Here is a 20,355-nt window from a genome sequence, read left to right on the forward strand (position 1 = left end):
GAAGGTGTGGGGCAGAGACGTGACGTCACTTACAGGTATTTCAGATTCTCCAGGTCTTCGAAAGAGCCGCCGGGGATGCTCTTGATCTGGTTGTTGTTGAGAAGCCTGCGAAAGTTCCAACGAGAATTAAAAAGGCAACATTTCCGAACCGCGCGCGTATGAGAAGACATTTCTGTAGCCTTAAAAAACACCACGAAAAGATGAAACGCAGACCGTGAGAGCCAGTCTGCTAAACGAACACAGGAAGCAGCACGCACAGGGATCAGCCCTGGGTTCCAAGTTTCCTCAAGAAGTGAGTGTGCGCGGCCCCCGCCCCTGCCCGTGTCTGCGCACAACACACGGCCCCCGTCACCCGGCCATGGCTCAGGTTTTCCACTTCGGCCGGGACTGTGGCCAACTGCAAGGCCTCACGGAGGCACACGGAACACAGGGGTCCGGCCAGATGCGTCACTCGAGGCGGGCGCTTCAGCCAGGGAGCGGCCAGTGTCACAGGAAGGAGCCGGCGTGCGGAACCGGGGGCCGTGTTTCTCCTGCCAGTCCCGACAGGACGTGTGGACTTACAGCGTATTCAAGTTCCTCAGCCTCCTGAACGCTCCGGGCTGGATCTCCCTGATCCTGTTAAAGCGGAGGTCCCTGTGGAGAGACCGGAGAGAGACTCAGGGGACGTCTGAGGCCACCGCTGCTGTGTCGCTTGGAGACATCTGGTGTCAGACGGTGAGGAGGCACGTAAGAAACGAGACCACATGACCCGCCCCTGGTGAATCGCCTCTGACTGAGGCTACTCAGCGTGGGTATCTACCTGGGCGACAGGTCGACGATGTCACCTTACAGAGGTTTAAACGGTCACTACGAAGAGACGAAAATCACATGAACTGCCCGCCCACCCGTCGTCCTCCAACCCAGAGGACAACCGGGTGTCGGTGCGTCGTAGATGAGCACCACAGCCTGGACTTGCACCTACGCGGACAGAGAGACACGGCAGCCGTGCAACTGTGTCAACGCTGGAGCTCACGCCAGCGCCCTCGGGAGCCGGCTGTTTACCAGGCCACCCCTTGTGACGTTTTCTGGGGAGTTCAGGCCCCATCTCAGAACCACAAAGCTCGTTCAGCACACGAGTGGGGAACAGAAGGCCGAGGCCGGGCCCCCGACCCGCTGTTGCTAGCCAGGGCGTCTAAGTCAGTGAACCGTGCACAAGAAGACCATGTGTTTACTTTCTGGGGGGCAAAAGGAGGACCTGAACAGCCCAGAACAAACCAAGCCCGTGACACAGTGGACACAGACACTGAGCTGCCAGCCGGCCCAGCAGCAGGAGAGACTCGTGGAAGCCTGAGGGGTCCACCTGTGGGCAGCGCGAGTCAGGGGGGGCTGACCCTGGGGACGGCGGGTCCAGAGACAAAGGCACACAGAGGCGTCTGCGTTTGCCCTCCTCCAGCTCGGATGACAATCTACAATCCTAACACGTATGAAAGACAGTGAAAACAAAACAGAGACGACCTTCCTTACCAAAGAGTCTTAGGAAAATGAAAACTCCTCACTCACAGGCCCGAACCCTTCCAACTCAGTCCACAGTCCACAGGGGGCCACGGGGCAGAGGGACTGTGTCTCCCGCGAAATCTCACGCTCTGAGCAAGGCCTCGTTTTCAGGCTGGCTTTATGGAGCTGCTCACATGAGAAGTCAGCCAGCAGGGGGCCCGACCCAGTGAGCCTCGTGTCTGTACAAAGGGGGGAAATCGGGAGACAGGCACCTGGGGACCCCATGAAGGCTGGAGTCACCCTTCCACCAAGCAGAGGCGCTGAGGGAGGCCAGCACGGCGCCGGAAGCCGGGCACACGCAGCAGGACCCTGCCCAGGCCCCGCCCACCCCGTGACCCCGGCTTCCGGCCTCCAGGGCTGAGAAGGGTCCGCGCCCCACTACGTGGCCCTGGGCACCGACCAGGGGCCACTGCCCGGAGTCGTGGCGCGGGGTGTCCGTGGCCCTCTTGGGACTGGCCCCTCTAGGCTGGGCTGACGTCATAAGCGACTGATGGAACTAGTCCTCGTTTGTGATCTGACAAAGGGCGTTCACGTTCCTGGGGTTCAGCCCGGGGTGGGGGGGCAGCGGTGGGCCAGGCCTCTCGCCTCCTCGCCCGGGTCCAGGGCTTGGGAAGGGCTGCTCCCCACCACCCCCAGGCAGCCGGGGTCGCCGTCTGACCCGAGCGCCAGACCCCGGGCCCAGCCTGGCGTGCTTCCTGAAGTTACCACTGCCTGCCCCCGGGAAGGCCCCCGCCCGGCCCCCACACCCCACCTGCCTTGAAACAGACAGGAACGTAATTTACATCACAGTCAGACGCTGCCAGGCTCACCCAGGAGTGCTGGGGGGGCCAGCTCCAGGGTGAGACGTGGCCATTACTCGGGGCGACACAGCTGAGCCTTCGGTATGAGCTGGGCCAGCTCTTACCCCGGATACGCAACACGGGCGTCACAGGGCCAACACAGGGCCCCCTCCCTGGAGGGCCAGGCTGCGGCCCAGCTCACGGCAGAGCTGGCTCGGATGTCACCTAATGGAGAGCCCAGCCCTGTGTGCAGAGTGAAGAGGGCGCCTGGTCACTCTCAGCCTCCCGCCCATAGAACTCAAACAACGGGGGAGGTGACGGCCAGAACCACCCGAAAACCAGAGACAAACAGACGGGCGTGAGGGGCTCGGCCCCAGCCATCGACCCGCACACTAGGCAGAAGGCAGCAAGGCCGCGAACCCGCCTCCCACCATGCCAAACCCACCGTAGGCCTGAAGTCGGGGCCGCGGACACTGCAGCCCCCACACGCTGGCCCCAATCGGATGCGCTGGCAGAGGATGCTCAGCGAGGGTCGGCGCCCTCGTACGAAACACGGAATTTAACTGTCATCAGTAACTCGAATGCTGAGGACGAACAGGAGTGAAAGTCCTCCTAAAATCAACCTGTTTACTTCTAGTTTTTTAGAGAAACTACTAGAAAGCTCAGAATTCTGTGTGTGGGTCACATCCCACTGCTTTGGACGCTGCTTTTTATGGCTCGTTTTCAGTCACATGAAGCCCCTGCTCTCCTCGCAGCCTGGGGAAGACCCACAGGTGCCCGCCCAGCCAGCCCAGGGCGAACGGGAGACTCTTAGCAGAAAAGTACAAATGACAAAAGACCCAATTTAAGACAGAGATTCTAGAACTGACACATGCAGAAATGGAACTCTCACCCCGGGAGTGTTCCCGGGGTGCTTTCGGTCCCCACCGGGGGACTCCCCTGGGGCCCCGTCCCCTCCTGTCCCCTGCGGCAGCCTCTCCGCCAGCGAGGGACGGGCAGTGCCGCCCCCTCAGCACACGGAACAAAGAGCCAGGATGACGGGCAGCAGGGCACGTAGACACTGGGACACAGGACCGGGTGGATGCGCCTTCCGTGTCAGCGAGCCCAGCGGAAAATCACACGCGAGGAGGCAGCGGTGAGCACGGCAGCGTTCGGGGTGCGGCGTCGGGGCGGCCGCACGCCTGCGCCCGAGCACAGACCCGGGACCCCCACGGGGCAGGGACACGAAGGGGAACAAAGCGAGACAGCCCGAGGCAGGCTCCCGCCCTCTCGTCAGCCCCAGAGCTGGGAGGGGCTCCTTGCTGAGTGTCACCTGAGCCTCTGAGGAGACAAGAAACAGGACAGGGTCCCCCGGGAGAGCGAGGTGGAGCTGGGACCGAGCCAGGCTGTGCCCCCAGGCATCGGAGCTCTGCGGGGCCTTCGCGTGCCCACTCTTGGCAGTGCCGCTGTCCCCTCCTGTTTGGTGGCAGGCAGGTGGCACGCTGCCCGGAAGCAACGGCAGACTGGCCAGGCTCACCTCTGACCTCTGCTGGCCACGTGACCCTGGGCAAAGGCCCGGGGCTCGGGAGTCTCAGTGCACTCGTCCACAGCACACGGTGGTGGCACCGCCACGTGCTTCACGGAGCACTGTGAAGACGATGCGCAGCACGATGAGCCAAGCCAGAAACTCTCACGCAGGCTCGGGCTGGAGACACAGCCAGCGGCACCGACGCCCCACGAGGAAGGAGGCTCGGCCGCAGGCCCCGTGCGTGTAGGGACCCCCCGCCCCGGCGCAGCGCGGTGCCCCTCCCGCCGCCCGCAGGGACAGTTCGCACAAGTGGGCCAGCTGGCGTGAAATCACCCGGCCTAACGGGACGACCTGGGAGGGGACGCCCGGCCTCGTCCCCCAGCTGGCCTCCGCCCTCCTCATCCGGCGGCTGTCCCTGACACCTGTCTCTCCTTGGCACGCTCAGGATTTGGTTGACGTGCATGCACCCATGGGAAAACGGTTTCCAACTTTAAGGTAAAACACAAAACCGTCCCAAATTTCCCCTCACACGGCTGTGTGAGGGTCCCCTCGTCTGTCACGCCAGCTGAGGTGACTACGGGACAGAAGAAGGTGCCAGCTGGGGCAGCCTCATCCCAAAACACAGTAGCACCAGCTCCGGGCGAGGAAGGTCTGGCTGTGCGGATCCCGCAGCAGTCCCGTCCACCCGGATCCAAGGCCCCAGCATGGGTCAGGGGCCTCTGGACGGTTCAAACACTGTCCGCCCCAGGCCATCTGATTCCGCTGGCCTCAGCGGCTTTTCCTGACCAGCAACCAAGTCCCCGAGAACAATAGGCTCCCCACACAAATAAAAGGACTTCTCCGTTCTGTCCCGCCCCGCCCCGCCCCGCCCCGCCCGAGGTCTTTGTAAATTCCTCCTGGAAATCAACTCAGGACCCCAGAATGACCTAATTTACGCCCAGGGTGAAAGCCTAGGAACCAATCACCAACCGTGGGTGCGCAAAAGTTCTTCCTAGCAGCACAAAGTCTCGTGCAGAAGAAATCCCGGACCAACACATCAGGGCACAACCAGAGTGGCACTTGCCGAGGGCTGTCTCAGCCACTGGAGACCGAAGAGGCTGCCATTAGAACAGAAGGACAAAGACGCACGGCACCCACGGAAGAGAACGCCAAATCACAGCGTGGGAAACGCGGCAGGAAACAGACCTGTTCTTTGTTTAGTAAACGAAGTGAAACGTGGAGAGAACAGCAGATTTTAAACACCTTTGTAATGCGTCCACTTAATGCCATGTGTGGATGGCCTCTGCATCCTGACTTGGCCATTTACAGGTCCCACACGTACCCGCACACAGCAGGACGGGAGGGTGAGACCATATCACGTTAAATTTTTAGATGCAATTTTGTTATTACTTTTTGAAGCTATTCTTATTCTTTAGAGATACCTACTAAATGCAGATGAGATTTTCAAACTGTAAAAACTAAAAAACAAATGTTTAGTTAAAAATAATCGATCTCATTTACAGTGAAAAAATCAAGATCACCAGCTTGATGCACAACGTGACGGTCAAGGTTCACACTGTTTGTTTACTCACGTGTTCGTCCACTAACGTATTTCCAAAGCTGAGGATGAAAACCAGATGCTCCTCTGTGAAATGAGCTTCCCTCGCCTTCCAGGCCCAGAGACGCCTTCTGCAGGTCCTTCCTTGCACACACACACGAGCACAGGCGGCGCCCAGCCCCTGCCACACTCGCTCCTGCTGCTGGCAGTCATCAGTGACAAACGGTTGTCCACCAGGCTGTCCACGGCGCTGCCTGCAGATGGGTCCCCTGGCCCAAAGCTGCTGGTCTCTCTGCTCACAGCAGGGAAGGCCTGACCTCGGCCCTCTCCAGGATGTCCCCACCCCACGCCCAAACTCTGGCTTTGCCTGTGGCTCCCAAAGCCAGCAGGGGGCTCTCCCACTCGCAGCAAAGAAAAATCAACTCCTTCAAAGTCCAAGTTAAATTAAAGAACCACATTTCCACCTGTGGATACCTCGCGGAGACCAGGGCCCTTGGGTTGCAGTTAGGGCCTGCACACGGTGCTGCTCGGGTCATTTGTGGCCAGCCCAGGGAGGTCGGGGGCCTCGTGCTCACCCCCGAGCTTCACGCCCACGGGGACACCGGCGAGAAAGGCGCGGGAAGGGGCTGCGGGTGCTGAGCGAGCCCTCTGACCCACAAGGGCGGCCCCGGGTGGCCGTGTCCCACGGGAGGGGTCCATCGGGGCAGGTCTGAGCCAGGCCGCAGTCGCCGCCCGCCGCGCACGCTCGGAAGCCGGGCCTCCTGCGCATGCGCCCTGACGCAGACGCGCGGCCCGCAAGGAGGGGATCCTGGAAGGCGCGGGCGGCGCCGTGTGCGCTGCGGCCGCTCACCTGCCACTCCCAGGGTGGGGACACGCGCCGACCTCGGCAGCCCGGCCCTTTCCGCCACCTAGAAAGCAGCTGCCCAGCGCACATCGGCGGTGACCATGTCCATGGAAAGTGACCGGCGCGGGCTGAGCGGGCCCGGGGCCGGCTAACCGGGTCCCCTCGCCGCGTGCGATTTCAGCGGAGACGCAGAGACAGGCGCTGGGGCGGGACGGCGGGGCAGGTGGGGGGCAGGTGGGGGCGTGCGACCTCCCGTCGCGGCACCGGAGCGAGCACGCGCATGTGCAGCGCGGAAATGTGTCTGCGCCGCAGGGTCGCGGGCTGTGGGTGGTGGAGGTTTTCTCCTTAGCGCTTTAAAAATCTTACCGAGTCGTCTCACGTAATAAGTGAAAGACGTTTTTCTTTTTATGCTTTAAGACAAAGTAATCAAGCATTTTTCCAGACTATTTTGGGCATCGGGAGGCCCTGCACAGGGAGAGGCAGCTGCAGACCCTGACTGCCCGAGTCCCCAGCCTCCGTCCACGTGTCCACGCTCGGGCTGCCTTCGCTGTCCGCTTCCTTGGAGCTGTGCTTTCTTGGCCCCTCTGGCCCCTCCTGCTGCTTCAGCCCGGACCCCCAGCTACTCCCTCCCTTGCTCTGATCCAGGTCCAGCTCTCCAGAGACAGAGCCAGCCACCTGCTGGGTGAAGCCTGCCCTTAAGTAACTGGTCAGCACATGGACTGGCCATCCCTAGTCAGGCACCTGCCCAGATCCAACCAGCTGTGGCCCGGAGGGCCAGAGGCACGTGACAATCAGCCAGGACACATCATGGGTCAGGGGCCCTGGAGAAACAGAACCAGCAGTGGAGAGAGGGCAAGAGGAAGTGGGGAGAGCGAGGTGCAGAGAAGCCCCCAGGGACTGGCCTCCCGGAGCATGGGGGCCGGCATGCCCACCCGCTGCAGGCCGGAGACCAGGGAAGGGGCCGCCACCCCAGGTGGGGGTCAGCCTCTCTCTCCTAAGCCTTTCGACTAGTTGGGCAAGGCCCACCCACCCTGAGGAGGCTGATCTGCTGCGCTCAAAGGCTACTGATTTCAATGTTAACTTCATCCAAAAAATGCCTTCACAGAAACTTCTAGAATACCTGACTAAATATCTGGGCACAGTGGCCCAGCCAAGCTGACGCATCAGATTAACCAGCGCAGACCCCAGGCACGGTGGTACGTAGCTGACTCGGGGCACTAAACTCTACGCTTTGAACTGGACAGGTTAACAGAGGCTGCTCCCGCCAAGGGGCAGAGCAGCTCTCAGCCCGTTCTCCCACTGGGCACACGTCCAGGACACAGCCACCCGGCAGGCAGAGTCACCCTCAGCATGAACGGAGCCCAAGAAGTGACCCACTTCTGTCTTGCAAAAGTGACTGGCTTTGGCTTGTTTTCCTCAAGGCCTCAGGCCAGGCTTGTGGTTAGCCACCTCCGGGAAGGGGCTGGCCTGTCAGATGGAGCCAGCAGCCGGCGACCCCAGCAGGTACTGTCTCCCGGTGGCTCCGAGCGCGTCTGGCCCAGGGGCGTCCTACGCACAGAAATCACATTTCCAGAAAGATAAGAAACGCAACCCGAGAAACATCCTTAGTGTCAGATGAGAGTGTTTCGCCAATCAGCAATGTCGCAGGACGAGAGGTGAGAGACAGACCACGGACTCGAAGGCGCTGGCTGACAACGGACAGGTCTGGGCCGGGCTGGCAGGAAAGGCTCTGCGGGAGGGGACACACGGGAGCCCTGAAGGAGAACAGGGCAGACCCCGGCCGAGGCAGCTGAGCGCGCTCCGCGTGGCCCTCGGCCTGCAGTCACAGCCATCCCGAGTTCCAGCCGGACCCTCTGTGATGCCAGCGCCCCGTCTGTGTGCGTCTCCGGGGTTCTCGTGGGCTTGTGATCCTGGCCTGGCGAAGTGGGGGCTCTGACGCAGCACCCACTGTGTGGTGACCGGGCCCACCTCTGGCATCCAGGTGCCAGCGGGCAGGGTCCTGGGGACAGACCGTTTCCTGTCCAGTTCCATTCTTTCAGGAACCAGATAAAGAGGCTGCGGGACACAAAACTCCAGAAACTTTAGAAGATGCGAAGGATTCACTAAGACCAAAGAAAACCAGGAAGCGGGCCTTGGGCCAGTGCCTTCGGAGCCCAGGAGGAAAGGGGCTGGGGTCCCCAGCACCTCCTGCTCTCTGGCCCTCCAGCTGGTCCACTCCCACCCCCAAGCCCTGGGGAGGGCACGCTGCAGCAGCCACGGGCTGCGGCAGCACAGAGCCCTGCTCGCACAGTACGGCCCGCACCACTGGTCAGCCTCGCATCCTGGGCCTCTGGACGCTGAGCACCTGACATCTGTGAATCCAGCACCAGTGACTGACACGACGAGGACTCCAGTGATGAGGGAGGAAGCGAGGGAGAGGTGACCGGTGGGCAGATGCATGGACGGATGGGTGGGTGGATCGATGCATAGGTGGGTGGGAGAGTAGATGGATGGATAAATGGACAGATGCACGCGCAGGTAAATGAGTGGACCAGGTAGGTGGTTATGGGTGAAAAGATGGATGGCCGGATGGGTGCACAGACTCATGAGTGAATAGATGGAGAGATGGATGGGGGGTGGTTATGGAAGGATGGATGCATGGATGGATGGAAGAATGAACGTATGGATGGATGGACAGACGGACAGATGGGTGAGAAGATGGATGGATAGATGGATGGGTAAGCGGATAAAAGAAAAGATGGATGGATGAATGGAAGGAAGGAAGGAAGGAAGGGTGGATGGAAAGGTGGGTAGTTACGTAATCCAAGGGCGGACGGGTGGATAGATGGGGTGACACAGGCGCTGACCTAAGAAAATGATACAACCAAAAAACATGCTCAAGAAAACAGATGCTCAGAACTAACATCTAGCCTCTTGTTGCCATGCCAACACAAACATCCCACACATCTGAAAAAGCAACAACGATGACTAACTGTATCCACATTAATTGCTATTTTTAAAAGTTAAAGTGCTGCTCAGCTGGTTATATTTTTTCAGAAATATTGTTTTACTCCAGGAAGTGACAAGGCTAATCTACGCTCTTTCCTTAAAGGAAGCTGTGACGAGGAAGAAAAGCATAAATTTAGCAAGAGCTTCAGATAAACCACAGCCCTTGTACCCCTGGTGGCACACACTGTCACACCTGTCCCCTACCACGTCCTTCTACGACATGTCTGAGTGAGGAGTCTGCTGCCGGAAAGCCGTGAGAGAAAGCGTCACCCTGAGCCCCCGTCACCGGACGAAGCCCCCCACCCTGCCCCTGCTCCGTGCTGGCCTTCCGTTCACCCAGAGACACCTGGGATTTCCGCTTCTCTTGACTTAATTCTCAGCAAGTAATAAACACGGGCCTGCACGGAAATGCACTCTAGGGGGCCGGGAGAGGGGGCAATGCGGGCCCCAGGGCGCTCCTGGGTCTCTATGGGGCCGGGGACCCCGTGCTGCTCAGCGCCTGGGTCCACCCTGCTCTGGTGGGAAAACCGCGTCTGGGAAGCACTGAGCTCTCGGTGGACTTTCCCGTTTGCATCCCACGCATCCGCTTCAGTTGGAGTGGGCGCACGAAACAACGGAACAGTCACGGCCTGTGAGCCCGCAGCCCGCGCTCCGTCACATGTTCCGCCCGTAGCCCGTGGGCCCAGCGGGGATCACGCTTCCTCCTCGGGTCTCCGTGCACAGCCCACGTTTGACTCTGCACGAGCCAGGAAATCCAGGTGGCGATAATGAAACAATAGCTTCCACGGCTAAAAGCCTCCGCTCCGCCAGGCCGCGGGCGAGGAGACCTGCACATATGTCCCTCGGGATGCCCGGAGCGCCCCTGCTGGGAAGCCGAGGCTTCCGGAGGGACGTGGCTTGCACGCGGTGCATCAGAGGGCACACAGCAGGACCCAGCGCGGGCTGCCCACGCCCCGGCCGCCCCGGACACTCGGCTGTCAGGCTCTGTGCACAGACGTCTCAGTCTGGGGCTGGACGTGCCCCCAAGGACAGTCTCCGTGACATCACCTGTGGAGTCTGGTGCGGATCACAGACACGTGCTCCAAAGTCCTCCAAAAATAGACGAGATGGCCTTTTGGAGGTACTGGTCACCGGAGCAGAAAAGTGGAAATAAAGAAATGACCCACACTAAGAACCTGGTTAAATAAATTTACAGTTTCAAACAAACACGTATCAAGTGGCCGTGAACGACGGTGGCACAGACCTCTGATTATGGCAGACATGTGGCCACATGTGTCACCAGGCTCCAAGATATGTGACACCCACTACAGCACCAGGTGTCAACCATGACCCGATTTTTTAAGATAGATAGGTAAATGGTAAATAGATAAATAGGTGATAAATGCTAGATGATTTATAGACAACAGACGTGACAGACGCGCACAGAACTGTATGGACATCCGACCACGTTAACAGTTTCTTTTAATTAGAATGTATTTGTTTCGTTTATCTGTATTTTCACATTTTCCTACCGTGAACACATAAGACTTGCATGGAAGTATTTTGAAAGTACGTTTAAAATGACGGGACGCTGCAGCGAGGGGCTCAGGGCAGGCTCCCCATCCCCGGGGCCAGCACGGCCTCGGCTGTCTGCGTCCGAACGGGAGCCGAAAGCCGGTGCTGAGGGCAGAGGCGGCACGGCCCCCAGAGGTGGCGGTCTGCACGGGGCTCCAGCATCCGGGGGGGGGAAGCAGGAAGGATGGGGCCCTGGGCCCGACAGGCAGGCGGCAGGGGCCCGGCGACACCCAGCAGGACACAGCGCCCCAGGCCCCCAACTCGGACTTCCTCCCGGTAGCCCTCTGGCCCCTCGCAGCCTCACTGTGACTCCCTGAATTCCCCAGGACCCACGAACCCCAACCCGCCCCTCGCCCCGGAGAGAAGGCTTCGGAGAAGCGACTGTGGGTGACGATCACGAGGCTGATGGTCACCCTGGGAGGCTTTCTGGGGGGGAAGACCCCCTTAATCCCCAAGCCAAAAAATTCTCCGTCACGAGAGGGAGCGCGCTTCCGGCCCACGGTTCTCGTCCCGGTATCTGCCGCAGGGCACAGTGGGGGCCGGGCTGGGCGGCGGCGGAAGCTGCCGGAAGCCTGGGCACACTGGCCGCTGGGACGGCACCACCGCCGGCTCGCAAGCCCTGGGCTGGACGAGCCACACACGCCGAGGACCTGACCGCGAAGGTGCCTCGGGGTCCCACACATGAGCCACAACCCCCCAGCTGCCCAAACGTCACTTCCGCGTCCTGGCCACTCCCCAGGCCCCGGCGCCCAGGCTGGGACAGGGGACCAGAGCCACCACGCTGTGAGCAGCGGTGTCGTCACCTCCCGGCACCTTCTGTGTCCCCTTCCGAGACAGCCCCGCGGGCAGGGACGCGGGTGGCAGGGCTGCAGGATGAGCACGGCCCAGGTCCCCAAGCCACTGTTTCAGCCAACACTGTCTCGAAGGGCCAGATGGTGACCATTTTGGCTGTCACACCTGCCCGACTTCACCTTTGCCATCAGAAGGCAGCCACGGACCAGATGCAGAAGGAGGGCTCAGCCCCTGTCTGCACACCAGCCCCTAGCGGGCAGCCACCCCACCCCTGGGGGCTGGCCGGCTAAGAGCACAGCCTCCAGCGACCGCTGACCGGCCGTCCCAGATGCCGGCTGCAGGCTCTGCTGAGCGAGGCCGGGCCCCACGCTGCCAACTCCGAGGCTCTGGGCTGTTCATCACGGCAGCCAGAGCAGACCGCCCCGCTGCCCGCCGGGGATGCAGGGTGACGAGAGCCAAGTCCTTCGGTCTGGACCTGGGCCTGTGAGCTCTGCCACTACGTGACTCCGACCGTTACCTACTGCTTGCCAAAGCTTTTTAAAAATCACCAAAACTAAGTGAGCAGGACTCTGCTTTGGCAAAGACGGAGTAACTTACCATCGTGTCTGAGCCACCGAGAGGCTGGCAAGACACCTAATCTACGCTCTTTCCTTAAAGGAAGCTGTGACGAGGAAGAAAAGCATAAATTTAGCAAGAGCTTCAGATAAACCACAGCCCTTGTACCCCTGGTGGCACACACTGTCACACCTGTCCCCTACGTCCTTCTACGACATGTCTGAGTGAGGAGTCTGCTGCCGGAAAGCCCTGAGAGAAAGCGTCACCCTGAGCCCCCGCCACCGGACGAAGCCCCCCACCCTGCCCCTGCTCCGTGCTGGCCTTGCGTTCACCCAGAGACACCTGGGATTTCCGCTTCTCTTGACTTAATTCTCAGCAAGTAATAAACACGGGCCTGCACGGGAATGCACTCTAGGGGGCCGGGAGAGGGGGCAATGCGGGCCCCAGGGTGCTCCTGGGTCTCTATGGGGCCGGGGACCCCGTGCTGCTCAGCGCCCGGGTCCGCCCTGCTCTGGTGGGAAAACCGCGTCTGGGAAGCACTGAGCTCTCGGTGGACTTTCCCGTTTGCATCCCACGCATCCGCTTCAGTTGGAGGGGGCGCACGAAACAACGGAACAGTCACGGCCTGTGAGCCCGCAGCCCGCGCTCCGTCACATGTTCCGCCCGTAGCCCGTGGGCCCAGCGGGGATCACGCTTCCTCCTCGGGTCTCCGTGCACAGCCCACGTTTGACTCTGCACGAGCCAGGAAATCCAGGTGGCGATAATGAAACAATAGCTTCCACGGCTAAAAGCCTCCGCTCCGCCAGGCCGCGGGCGAGGAGACCTGCACATATGTCCCTCGGGATGCCCGGAGCGCCCCTGCTGGGAAGCCGAGGCTTCCGGAGGGACGTGGCTTGCACGCGGTGCATCAGAGGGCACACAGCAGGACCCAGTGGGGGCTGCCCACGCCCCGGCCGCCCCGGACACTCGGCTGTCAGGCTCTGTGCGCAGACGTCTCAGTCTGGGGCTGGACGTGCCCCCAAGGACAGTCTCCGTGACATCACCTGTGGAGTCTGGTGCGGATCACAGACACGTGCTCCAAAGTCCTCCAAAAATAGACGAGATGGCCTTTTGGAGGTACTGGTCACCGGAGCAGAAAAGTGGAAATAAAGAAATGACCCACACTAAGAACCTGGTTAAATAAAATTACAGTTTCAAACAAACACGTATCAAGTGGCCGTGAACGACGGTGGCACAGACCTCTGATTATGGCAGACACATGGCCACATGTGTCACCAGGCTCCAAGATATGTGACACCCACTACAGCACCAGGTGTCAACCATGACCCGATTTTTTAAGATAGATAGGTAAATGGTAAATAGATAAATAGGTGATAAATGCTAGATGATTTATAGACAACAGACGTGACAGACGCGCACAGAACTGTATGGACATCCGACCACGTTAACAGTTTCTTTTAATTAGAATGTATTTGTTTCGTTTATCCGTATTTTCACATTTTCCTACCGTGAACACATATGACTTGCATGGAAGTATTTTGAAAGTACGTTTAAAATGACGGGACGCTGCAGCGAGGGGCTCAGGGCAGGCTCCCCAGCCCCGGGGCCAGCACGGCCTCGGCTGTCTGCGTCCGAACGGGAGCCGAAAGCCGGTGCTGAGGGCAGAGGCGGCACGGCCCCCAGAGGTGGCGGTCTGCACGGGGCTCCAGCATCCGGGGGGGAAAGCAGGAAGGATGGGGCCCTGGGCCCGACAGGCAGGCGGCAGGGGCCCGGCGACACCCAGCAGGACACAGCGCCCCAGGCCCCCAACTCGGACTTCCTCCCGGTAACCCTCTGGCCCCTCGCAGCCCCACTGTGACTCCCTGAATTCCCCAGGACCCACGAACCCCAACCCGCCCCTCGCCCCGGAGAGAAGGCTTCGGAGAAGCGACTGTGGGTGACGATCACGAGGCTGATGGTCACCCTGGGAGGCTTTCTGGGGGGGAAGACCCCCTTAATCCCCAAGCCAAAAAATTCTCCGTCACGAGAGGGAGCGCGCTTCCGGCCCACGGTTCTCGTCCCGGTATCTGCCGCAGGGCACAGTGGGGGCCGGGCTGGGCGGCGGCGGAAGCTGCCGGAAGCCTGGGCACACTGGCCGCTGGGACGGCACCACCGCCGGCTCGCAAGCCCTGGGCTGGACGAGCCACACACGCCGAGGACCTGACCGCGAAGGTGCCTCGGGGTCCCACACATGAGCCACAACCCCCCAGCTGCCCAAACGTCACTTCCGCGTCCTGGCCACTCCCCAGGCCCCGGCGCCCAGGCTGGGACAGGGGACCAGAGCCACCACGCTGTGAGCAGCGGTGTCGTCACCTCCCGGCACCTTCTGTGTCCCCTTCCGAGACAGCCCCGCGGGCAGGGACGCGGGTGGCAGGGCTGCAGGATGAGCACGGCCCAGGTCCCCAAGCCACTGTTTCAGCCAACACTGTCTCGAAGGGCCAGATGGTGACCATTTTGGCTGTCACACCTGCCCGACTTCACCTTTGCCATCAGAAGGCAGCCACGGACTAGATGCAGAAGGAGGGCTCAGCCCCTGTCTGCACACCAGCCCCTAGCGGGCAGCCACCCCACCCCTGGGGGCTGGCCGGCTAAGAGCACAGCCTCCAGCGACAGCTGACCGGCCGTCCCAGATGCCGGCTGCAGGCTCTGCTGAGCGAGGCCGGGCCCCACGCTGCCAACTCCGAGGCTCTGGGCTGTTCATCACGGCAGCCAGAGCAGACCGCCCCGCTGCCCGCCGGGGATGCAGGGTGACGAGAGCCAAGTCCTTCGGTCTGGACCTGGGCCTGTGAGCTCTGCCACTACGTGACTCCGACCGTTACCTACAGCTTGCCAAAGGTTTTTAAAAATCACCAAAACTAAGTGAGCAGGACTCCGCTTTGGCAAAGACGTTGTAACTTACTGTCGTGTCTGAGCCACCGAGAGGCTGGCAAGACACGTGGAACCAATGTTTTCAGGACGCTACCCGTGGGTCAACGGGGCACACACACCTGAGACACTGAGCGTGAACCAGGAGCCACACGCTGTCCCGGTACCCGCCAGAGAGAGGGGCCTGCACATCCAGGGGCCGAGGCCGCGGGACAGAGACAGAGACAGACGCTGACTGCTCCGGCAGGGGAGGGGGGGCGGGCACCCCAGGGCCCCCCGGGCCGAGTGTCCGGCCGAGCCCCGGCCAGCACAGAGTGCAGCCAGCCGGAGCAAAAGGGATAAAGGCCAGAGCAGAAATCAGCAGCACAGGAAACAGCACCAGAAGAGAAAAGTCACCGAATCCAAAACCTGGGCTTTTGCAAAGGTCGGCAAAGTGGATTAACCTGCGGGTGGGCTGATGAGGACATGAAGACACAGCGCATAGCACGAGGGACAGAGGTTGACAGCACCAGAGTCTCAGGTCTTAAGAGGATCATGACAACTTCGCGGGAACATTCCAGCAGCCAGGTGACACGGACAGTCTGCCAAAGCCCACTCGGGAGGCAGGAGCTCCCGGCCAGCCCCGGGCAGCCGGCTGAGCAGAGGGCTCCTGGGCGCCCCCCAGCTGTGCCCGCTCTCCCAGGCTTGGGGCCCCCACTCCCTGGGGGGCCAGGCTCACACGCCCGTGAGCAAACAGACATTCCAGGAGCAGAGGCAGCAGCCCCAGGGCCAGCAAACCTGGGGCGAGGGGCTCATTATCCTGACGGAGGCCAGGGCGTCACCCCTTCAAACACGGGCCCTTCCGGAACACTGGCTGTGCCTCAGCATGGCCCTTTCCTTAGCCAAAAATTCTCCCAAAGGACAAGAGGGGACAACGAGCGGCAGAGGACAGGTGGGCTCAGGTGGGACAGCTGGTCTCACAGGCCAGCCCCTGGCTGTGTGCCCGAGGGGACATCAGATCTGGAACACGGATCCACCGAAAAGAGTCTGCGTGAATCCTGGGCGGGGGGGGGGGGGGGGGGGGCGGTGCGGGCAGGAGCACCCTGGGGACAAACAGGGTGGTAGGTCCACTCCTCATCTAAGGCCTCCACTGAGTTCTTGGGAGATCGCCCCCCACTTCTCCACAGAAGGGTGCTGAGAAACAGCGCAGAAGGCCACGGTTTCCGGAGTAAACGCGTCAGCAACTTACTGGGACCAGGACGCGCACTCGCACAGGGAGAAGGGACCAGGATGGCTCACGACCGGGGGAGGGGACCCGAGACTCGGCTCATGAATCAGCCAACGCGGTCACACTTCACTTGCTGCCATTTCTGACGTCACACGAGTAACCGTTTGGAGGAGCCAGCTCCTGGGGCTTCCCGTGTGTGGACCTGCGCACCTGAGAAGCCCAGTGACCGGGCCGAGAAAGGCTCGATTCCTGCCCTTGAAAATCAGCTTCAAGAAAGAGCTTCAGCTGTGGACGACGTAACCTGAGCAGCAGTCACACCTCAGATAAACCTCATCACTATGATGCAGCCACTGCGAAAGCGCGATGACGTTTTAAACGCTAAACAGCCGTCGTCCACCCAGCGACACACTCATCCCCAGGTGGCAAGTGGGGCTTAGTGCTTCGGCAGCCCGAGGCCAGTCCAGCCGGAGGAGGCTACTGGCCCACACGAGACACACGGTGACACCCGCACAGCATGGCATCGAATCGATAAAGTTCAACTGCTTTTAGACTGAATTCACCAAAACAGATATTTTTAAATAAACCTCACTTTCTCGTGTACCCCAAAAGTGTCGTGGTTAAAATGCTCAGTGAACCTGGACGGGGCCCTGAAGTCACCCACATGCCGGGCTGAGGCCACAGCCCCTGAGTGGCCTCTCTGAGCCCACATAGTGGGCAGGACCCGGGGGGCCCAGGGCCCGCTCCCAGCCCTGGATTCGGGCCGCGGGGGCTCTGCGGGGGCCGCCAGCTCACTCCTTCCCCAGCCGCATTTATTCCAGCTCTTCTGGTCCAGGGCACGAGGAAAGCCGGGCACCCCCGTGGGAACTGCCAACTTCTTCCTCGTTCCCAAACAGAGGCGGAGGTCAGCTCGGGAGACGGGACTCCGCCGCCGCTTTTGCCGGCATTCTCCGCGCTGAGCCCGTGGTCGGGCGGGGGACAGCCTGTCCAGCCTGCTCATCGTCCACTTGTTATCTTCCTGGAGGCGACGGCCCCCGCTCGCCCCCAGCCACAGCGGAGCCGTCCATGGCTTCAGAAGCAGGCCGGGCTCCAGGCCCGGTGGGCAAGGCCTCCGGCCCCAGTGGTGTGGACAGCGGATAATCGGGTCTGCTCACGCAATCCCAGGACCTTCGTGTGAGCACCAAGGGCCGTTCGCTCTCCTGCTGATGCTCTGTGGCCCTCACGTCACCACCGAGGGGACGCTGAGCCAGAGACCTAAGGAGAGGAGGCGGCTGAGGGTCGTAGCGAAGCCATGTCGTGACGAGGAAGCCGGGTGTGGAGTCAGAGCTGCCTGCCACTCAGGCTTTCTGCTGCCACTATTTCTGGCCCCAAGGCCTGACATCCAGACGGCGGCCGAGCCTGCAGCTTTCCCAACGCAGCTTTCAGACACCAGCTCGCGAATCACCGGGCGCACTCCCTGGAGGCACCGGCCCACTCCTGGCATCCTGGAACACCGAGGGCCGGTCCCCTTGGAACACGGCAGGACGGGCGTCTGCGAGCTAGCCGCCGGCACTCAGCCACGGGGGGTACCTGGTCCCTCATCCCGAGCAGAGACGACAGCCACCACCCTGTCCCTGGGGACTGCGGTAAGACCCCCAGTGACGCCCGAGGGGGCACGCAGCACACGCCGTGCGTGCTGTGTCCTGGACACGCGAACCTGTGACAGTGTCATCTACGACGGGCGCAGCGGGAGATGAACAGTGATAACCAGCGGAAAAACAGAACCGTCGTCACAACATGCTGTGGTGACAGCGACCTGATCGCGGCCTGCCCCTCACAGGACCGCACTGCACAGCACTCACCTTGTCACCTCGAGGAAGCGCCGCTGGCTTCTCGGCGGCACATCCAAGTTGCCAGCATCAGCCGGCCTGCGGCTCCGGCCATCGTTAGGTGGATGAGGGGGACGTGGGACGAGGACTGTGACGCATCACTACCAAGCGGCCGGACACGGGCTGCGTCCTGTCCCAAGGCGATGAAGCCGGACTGAGTGGGACCCCACGCTACTCACAACGGCAGCCGGAGGCCAGTCCAGCCGGAGGAGGCTACTGGCCCACAAGAGACACACGGTGACACCCGCACAGCATGACCACAGAGGCGCAGGGCGTCTGAGCCCCCACGCCCGCCCCCCTGCAGGCCCACGCGGCCACATTCCCGGCTGGACCCGGGACTCCACGTGTCCAGGGCTGGCACACTCGGCAGGCGGTCAGGAATGAGGAGTGAGGACACCGCCTGGCACGGACCATGCCCTGGGGAGGTGGCCTCTCCCTGCCCCTGCGGCCCTGTGGCCCGTCCAGGGCTGCTCGGCAGTGGTGTCACCCTCCAGGGCCCAGCCCGGGCCTCGGCCCCAGCCACGCCTGCGCCAGCGCCAGCGCTTCCTGTCACGTGGACAGCAGTCTGGGCTGGCTCGGTGGCTTTGGAAGGGCTTGGGCTGTGGGTGCGGGTCATTCTGATGAGCGGCTTCCCATGATCTCACAGCGGAGGTGACGGGGGCGAGACGGGGCGGGAGAGGGAGTGTGGGGACCCCAGGGCGGGTGACGGAAGGACACAGGCTGGCTTCTCACTGTCACGGCGACAGACCCGCTGTCACTGAACGGAGTGTGACGGTCCAGGTGGAGGCTTCTGAGCAGAGCTGACCCGCGAAGCCCCAGCCTGCGCCCCTCACTCCGGAAGCTGCTTCTAGAACCCCAGCTTACGCTTCCCAGCTGGCCTGACTCGAGGGCACCCCAAACCTCGATCCCAGGTGGTTGGGATCGATGGCTTGGACTCTTATTTTCTGCAGCCCAACCTGAAGTCAAAACAACCCAGCGTCAGGCCCGGCTCAACCCCACCCCTGAAAACACTGAGGGGCGGGAGGTCCTGCTACTTCCCAGCATCCCAGTTGACCATTTCCGGGGTGGGGGGAGCAAAGGGGTGACGCGATGACTAGAAGACCTGACTTTGGGGACACTTTGTCTCCAATTTCTACCAAATAATTTCAAACAAAACACAACAGCGACCGTGAGGGCAGGGCCTGGGAGGGGGGCTGAGAGCGATCCGCCATTTCCGCACGAGAGGCACTGTGGCTTCGGCCCACCAGGCAGACGGAACGCCGCGACCAGCCACATGACGTCCCAGAGCTGGCCTCCTCTTCCTCACTCCCTGCACCCCGCGTGTGCCCAGGGACGGTCCCCGCCTATCACCACTGCCTCTTCGCCAGGGCCGGCACGTGGGCCGCATCCCCCAGCTACGACTGCCCGGCCAGGTATCGGTCCGCCCCGTCCCAGGCATCTGACTGGTGACGCTGAGTGCTTCTCCGCCCGAGCCGGGCGTGCGCAGCCGTGAAACGGGTACCATCCTGTCGTCGGGATCTGCTTAGCTCTGCAGGCGCTGGCCTCGCAGAATGGACGGGCCAAGCGTGGTCACCGCAAAACATTCCCAAAACGGCAGGAACCCATGGAGGCACAGGGTGCTGCGTTATGCAAATGAACACAGGTGCCAGGGGCTGGCACTGAGGCCACCCTCCAGGCGGCCCTCCCTGTTTCACAAGCCCAGTTTAGCTGGGAGAGGGCCCTGTGTTGTCCCACAATGTTCTTGTTTTAAAACATTGCTCTTTTTAAGATTTGAGCACATAGTACAAGTATTAAGACACTAACCAGATGTGAGAAACGGTTTCAGGGTCCAAGGTTTTTCCACTGACTCACTAAATGTTAAATCACCCGCAAGCGGAAAGCCTCACTCCATCTGAAGGCCGCTCGGTCGCTGGACAGGAAGCCGCGCGGCCCTCGCGGGACCACGCCGCGGGCTGAGCGCGGCCGCCGGAGGCCCTGAGGGAGGCAGCCGCAAGGCGCGACCACTGGGTGAGGGGTCTGTCCTCGCGCTTTGTTTGAAAAGTATGTCCGCTGACCGCCCACGCACGTCCCGAGCGGCTCGCTCACAGTTTCACAACTGCTGCGGGCCCCGCGGCGGTGCCGACAGGCCCGGCTCAGCCAGGGGACGTGGAAACTATTTTCTGGCGTCCCGAAGGGCAGCTGCAGGACGCGGGCTGCGCTCGCAGGCGGCCAAAGCCTGGGCAAAGGCGTCTGTCCGCACGGCCCGGAGCCCCAGTGAAGCCCCAGCGAAGCCCCGCTGCCAGGACAGGGG

General features: G+C 61.6%; 2 protein-coding genes across 2 annotated transcripts in view; both read right to left on the reverse strand.

Annotated features, from left to right (window-relative positions):
- LOC105309028 (peroxidasin homolog) overlaps positions 1-6,125 on the reverse strand; it is a 42,426-nt gene extending 36,301 nt beyond the window's left edge. Inside the window, exons 1-5 of the mRNA XM_023525960.1 lie at positions 5,932-6,125; positions 5,516-5,648; positions 3,836-3,938; positions 562-655; positions 34-105 (exon numbers count right to left, since the gene is read on the reverse strand). Coding sequence (XP_023381728.1) covers positions 34-105; positions 562-655; positions 3,836-3,938; positions 5,516-5,648; positions 5,932-6,125 — 596 coding nt within the window. The remainder of the gene's footprint in view (positions 1-33; positions 106-561; positions 656-3,835; positions 3,939-5,515; positions 5,649-5,931) is intronic.
- A 458-nt stretch (positions 6,126-6,583) lies between these two features.
- Positions 6,584-12,287, reverse strand: LOC111733846. The gene is made up of 2 exons (XM_023525961.1): positions 12,168-12,287; positions 6,584-9,267 (listed from the first exon to the last, which is right to left on the reverse strand). Exon 2 carries the CDS (start codon positions 8,784-8,786, stop codon positions 7,833-7,835), a length of 954 nt encoding a protein of 317 aa, XP_023381729.1. The 5' UTR covers positions 8,787-9,267; positions 12,168-12,287; the 3' UTR covers positions 6,584-7,832.
- Between the last annotated feature and the right edge of the window lie 8,068 nt (positions 12,288-20,355).

This window comes from Pteropus vampyrus, unplaced genomic scaffold (assembly GCF_000151845.1).
Source record: "Pteropus vampyrus isolate Shadow unplaced genomic scaffold, Pvam_2.0 Scaffold658, whole genome shotgun sequence".
Taxonomy (NCBI): domain Eukaryota; kingdom Metazoa; phylum Chordata; class Mammalia; order Chiroptera; family Pteropodidae; genus Pteropus; species Pteropus vampyrus.

What these genes read in the sequence shown, in the direction of transcription:
- LOC111733846 (XM_023525961.1), bottom strand. Translation starts at nt 8,786, where the DNA reads ATGAGTCTGTGCACCCATCCGGCCATCCATCTTTTCACCCATAACCAC.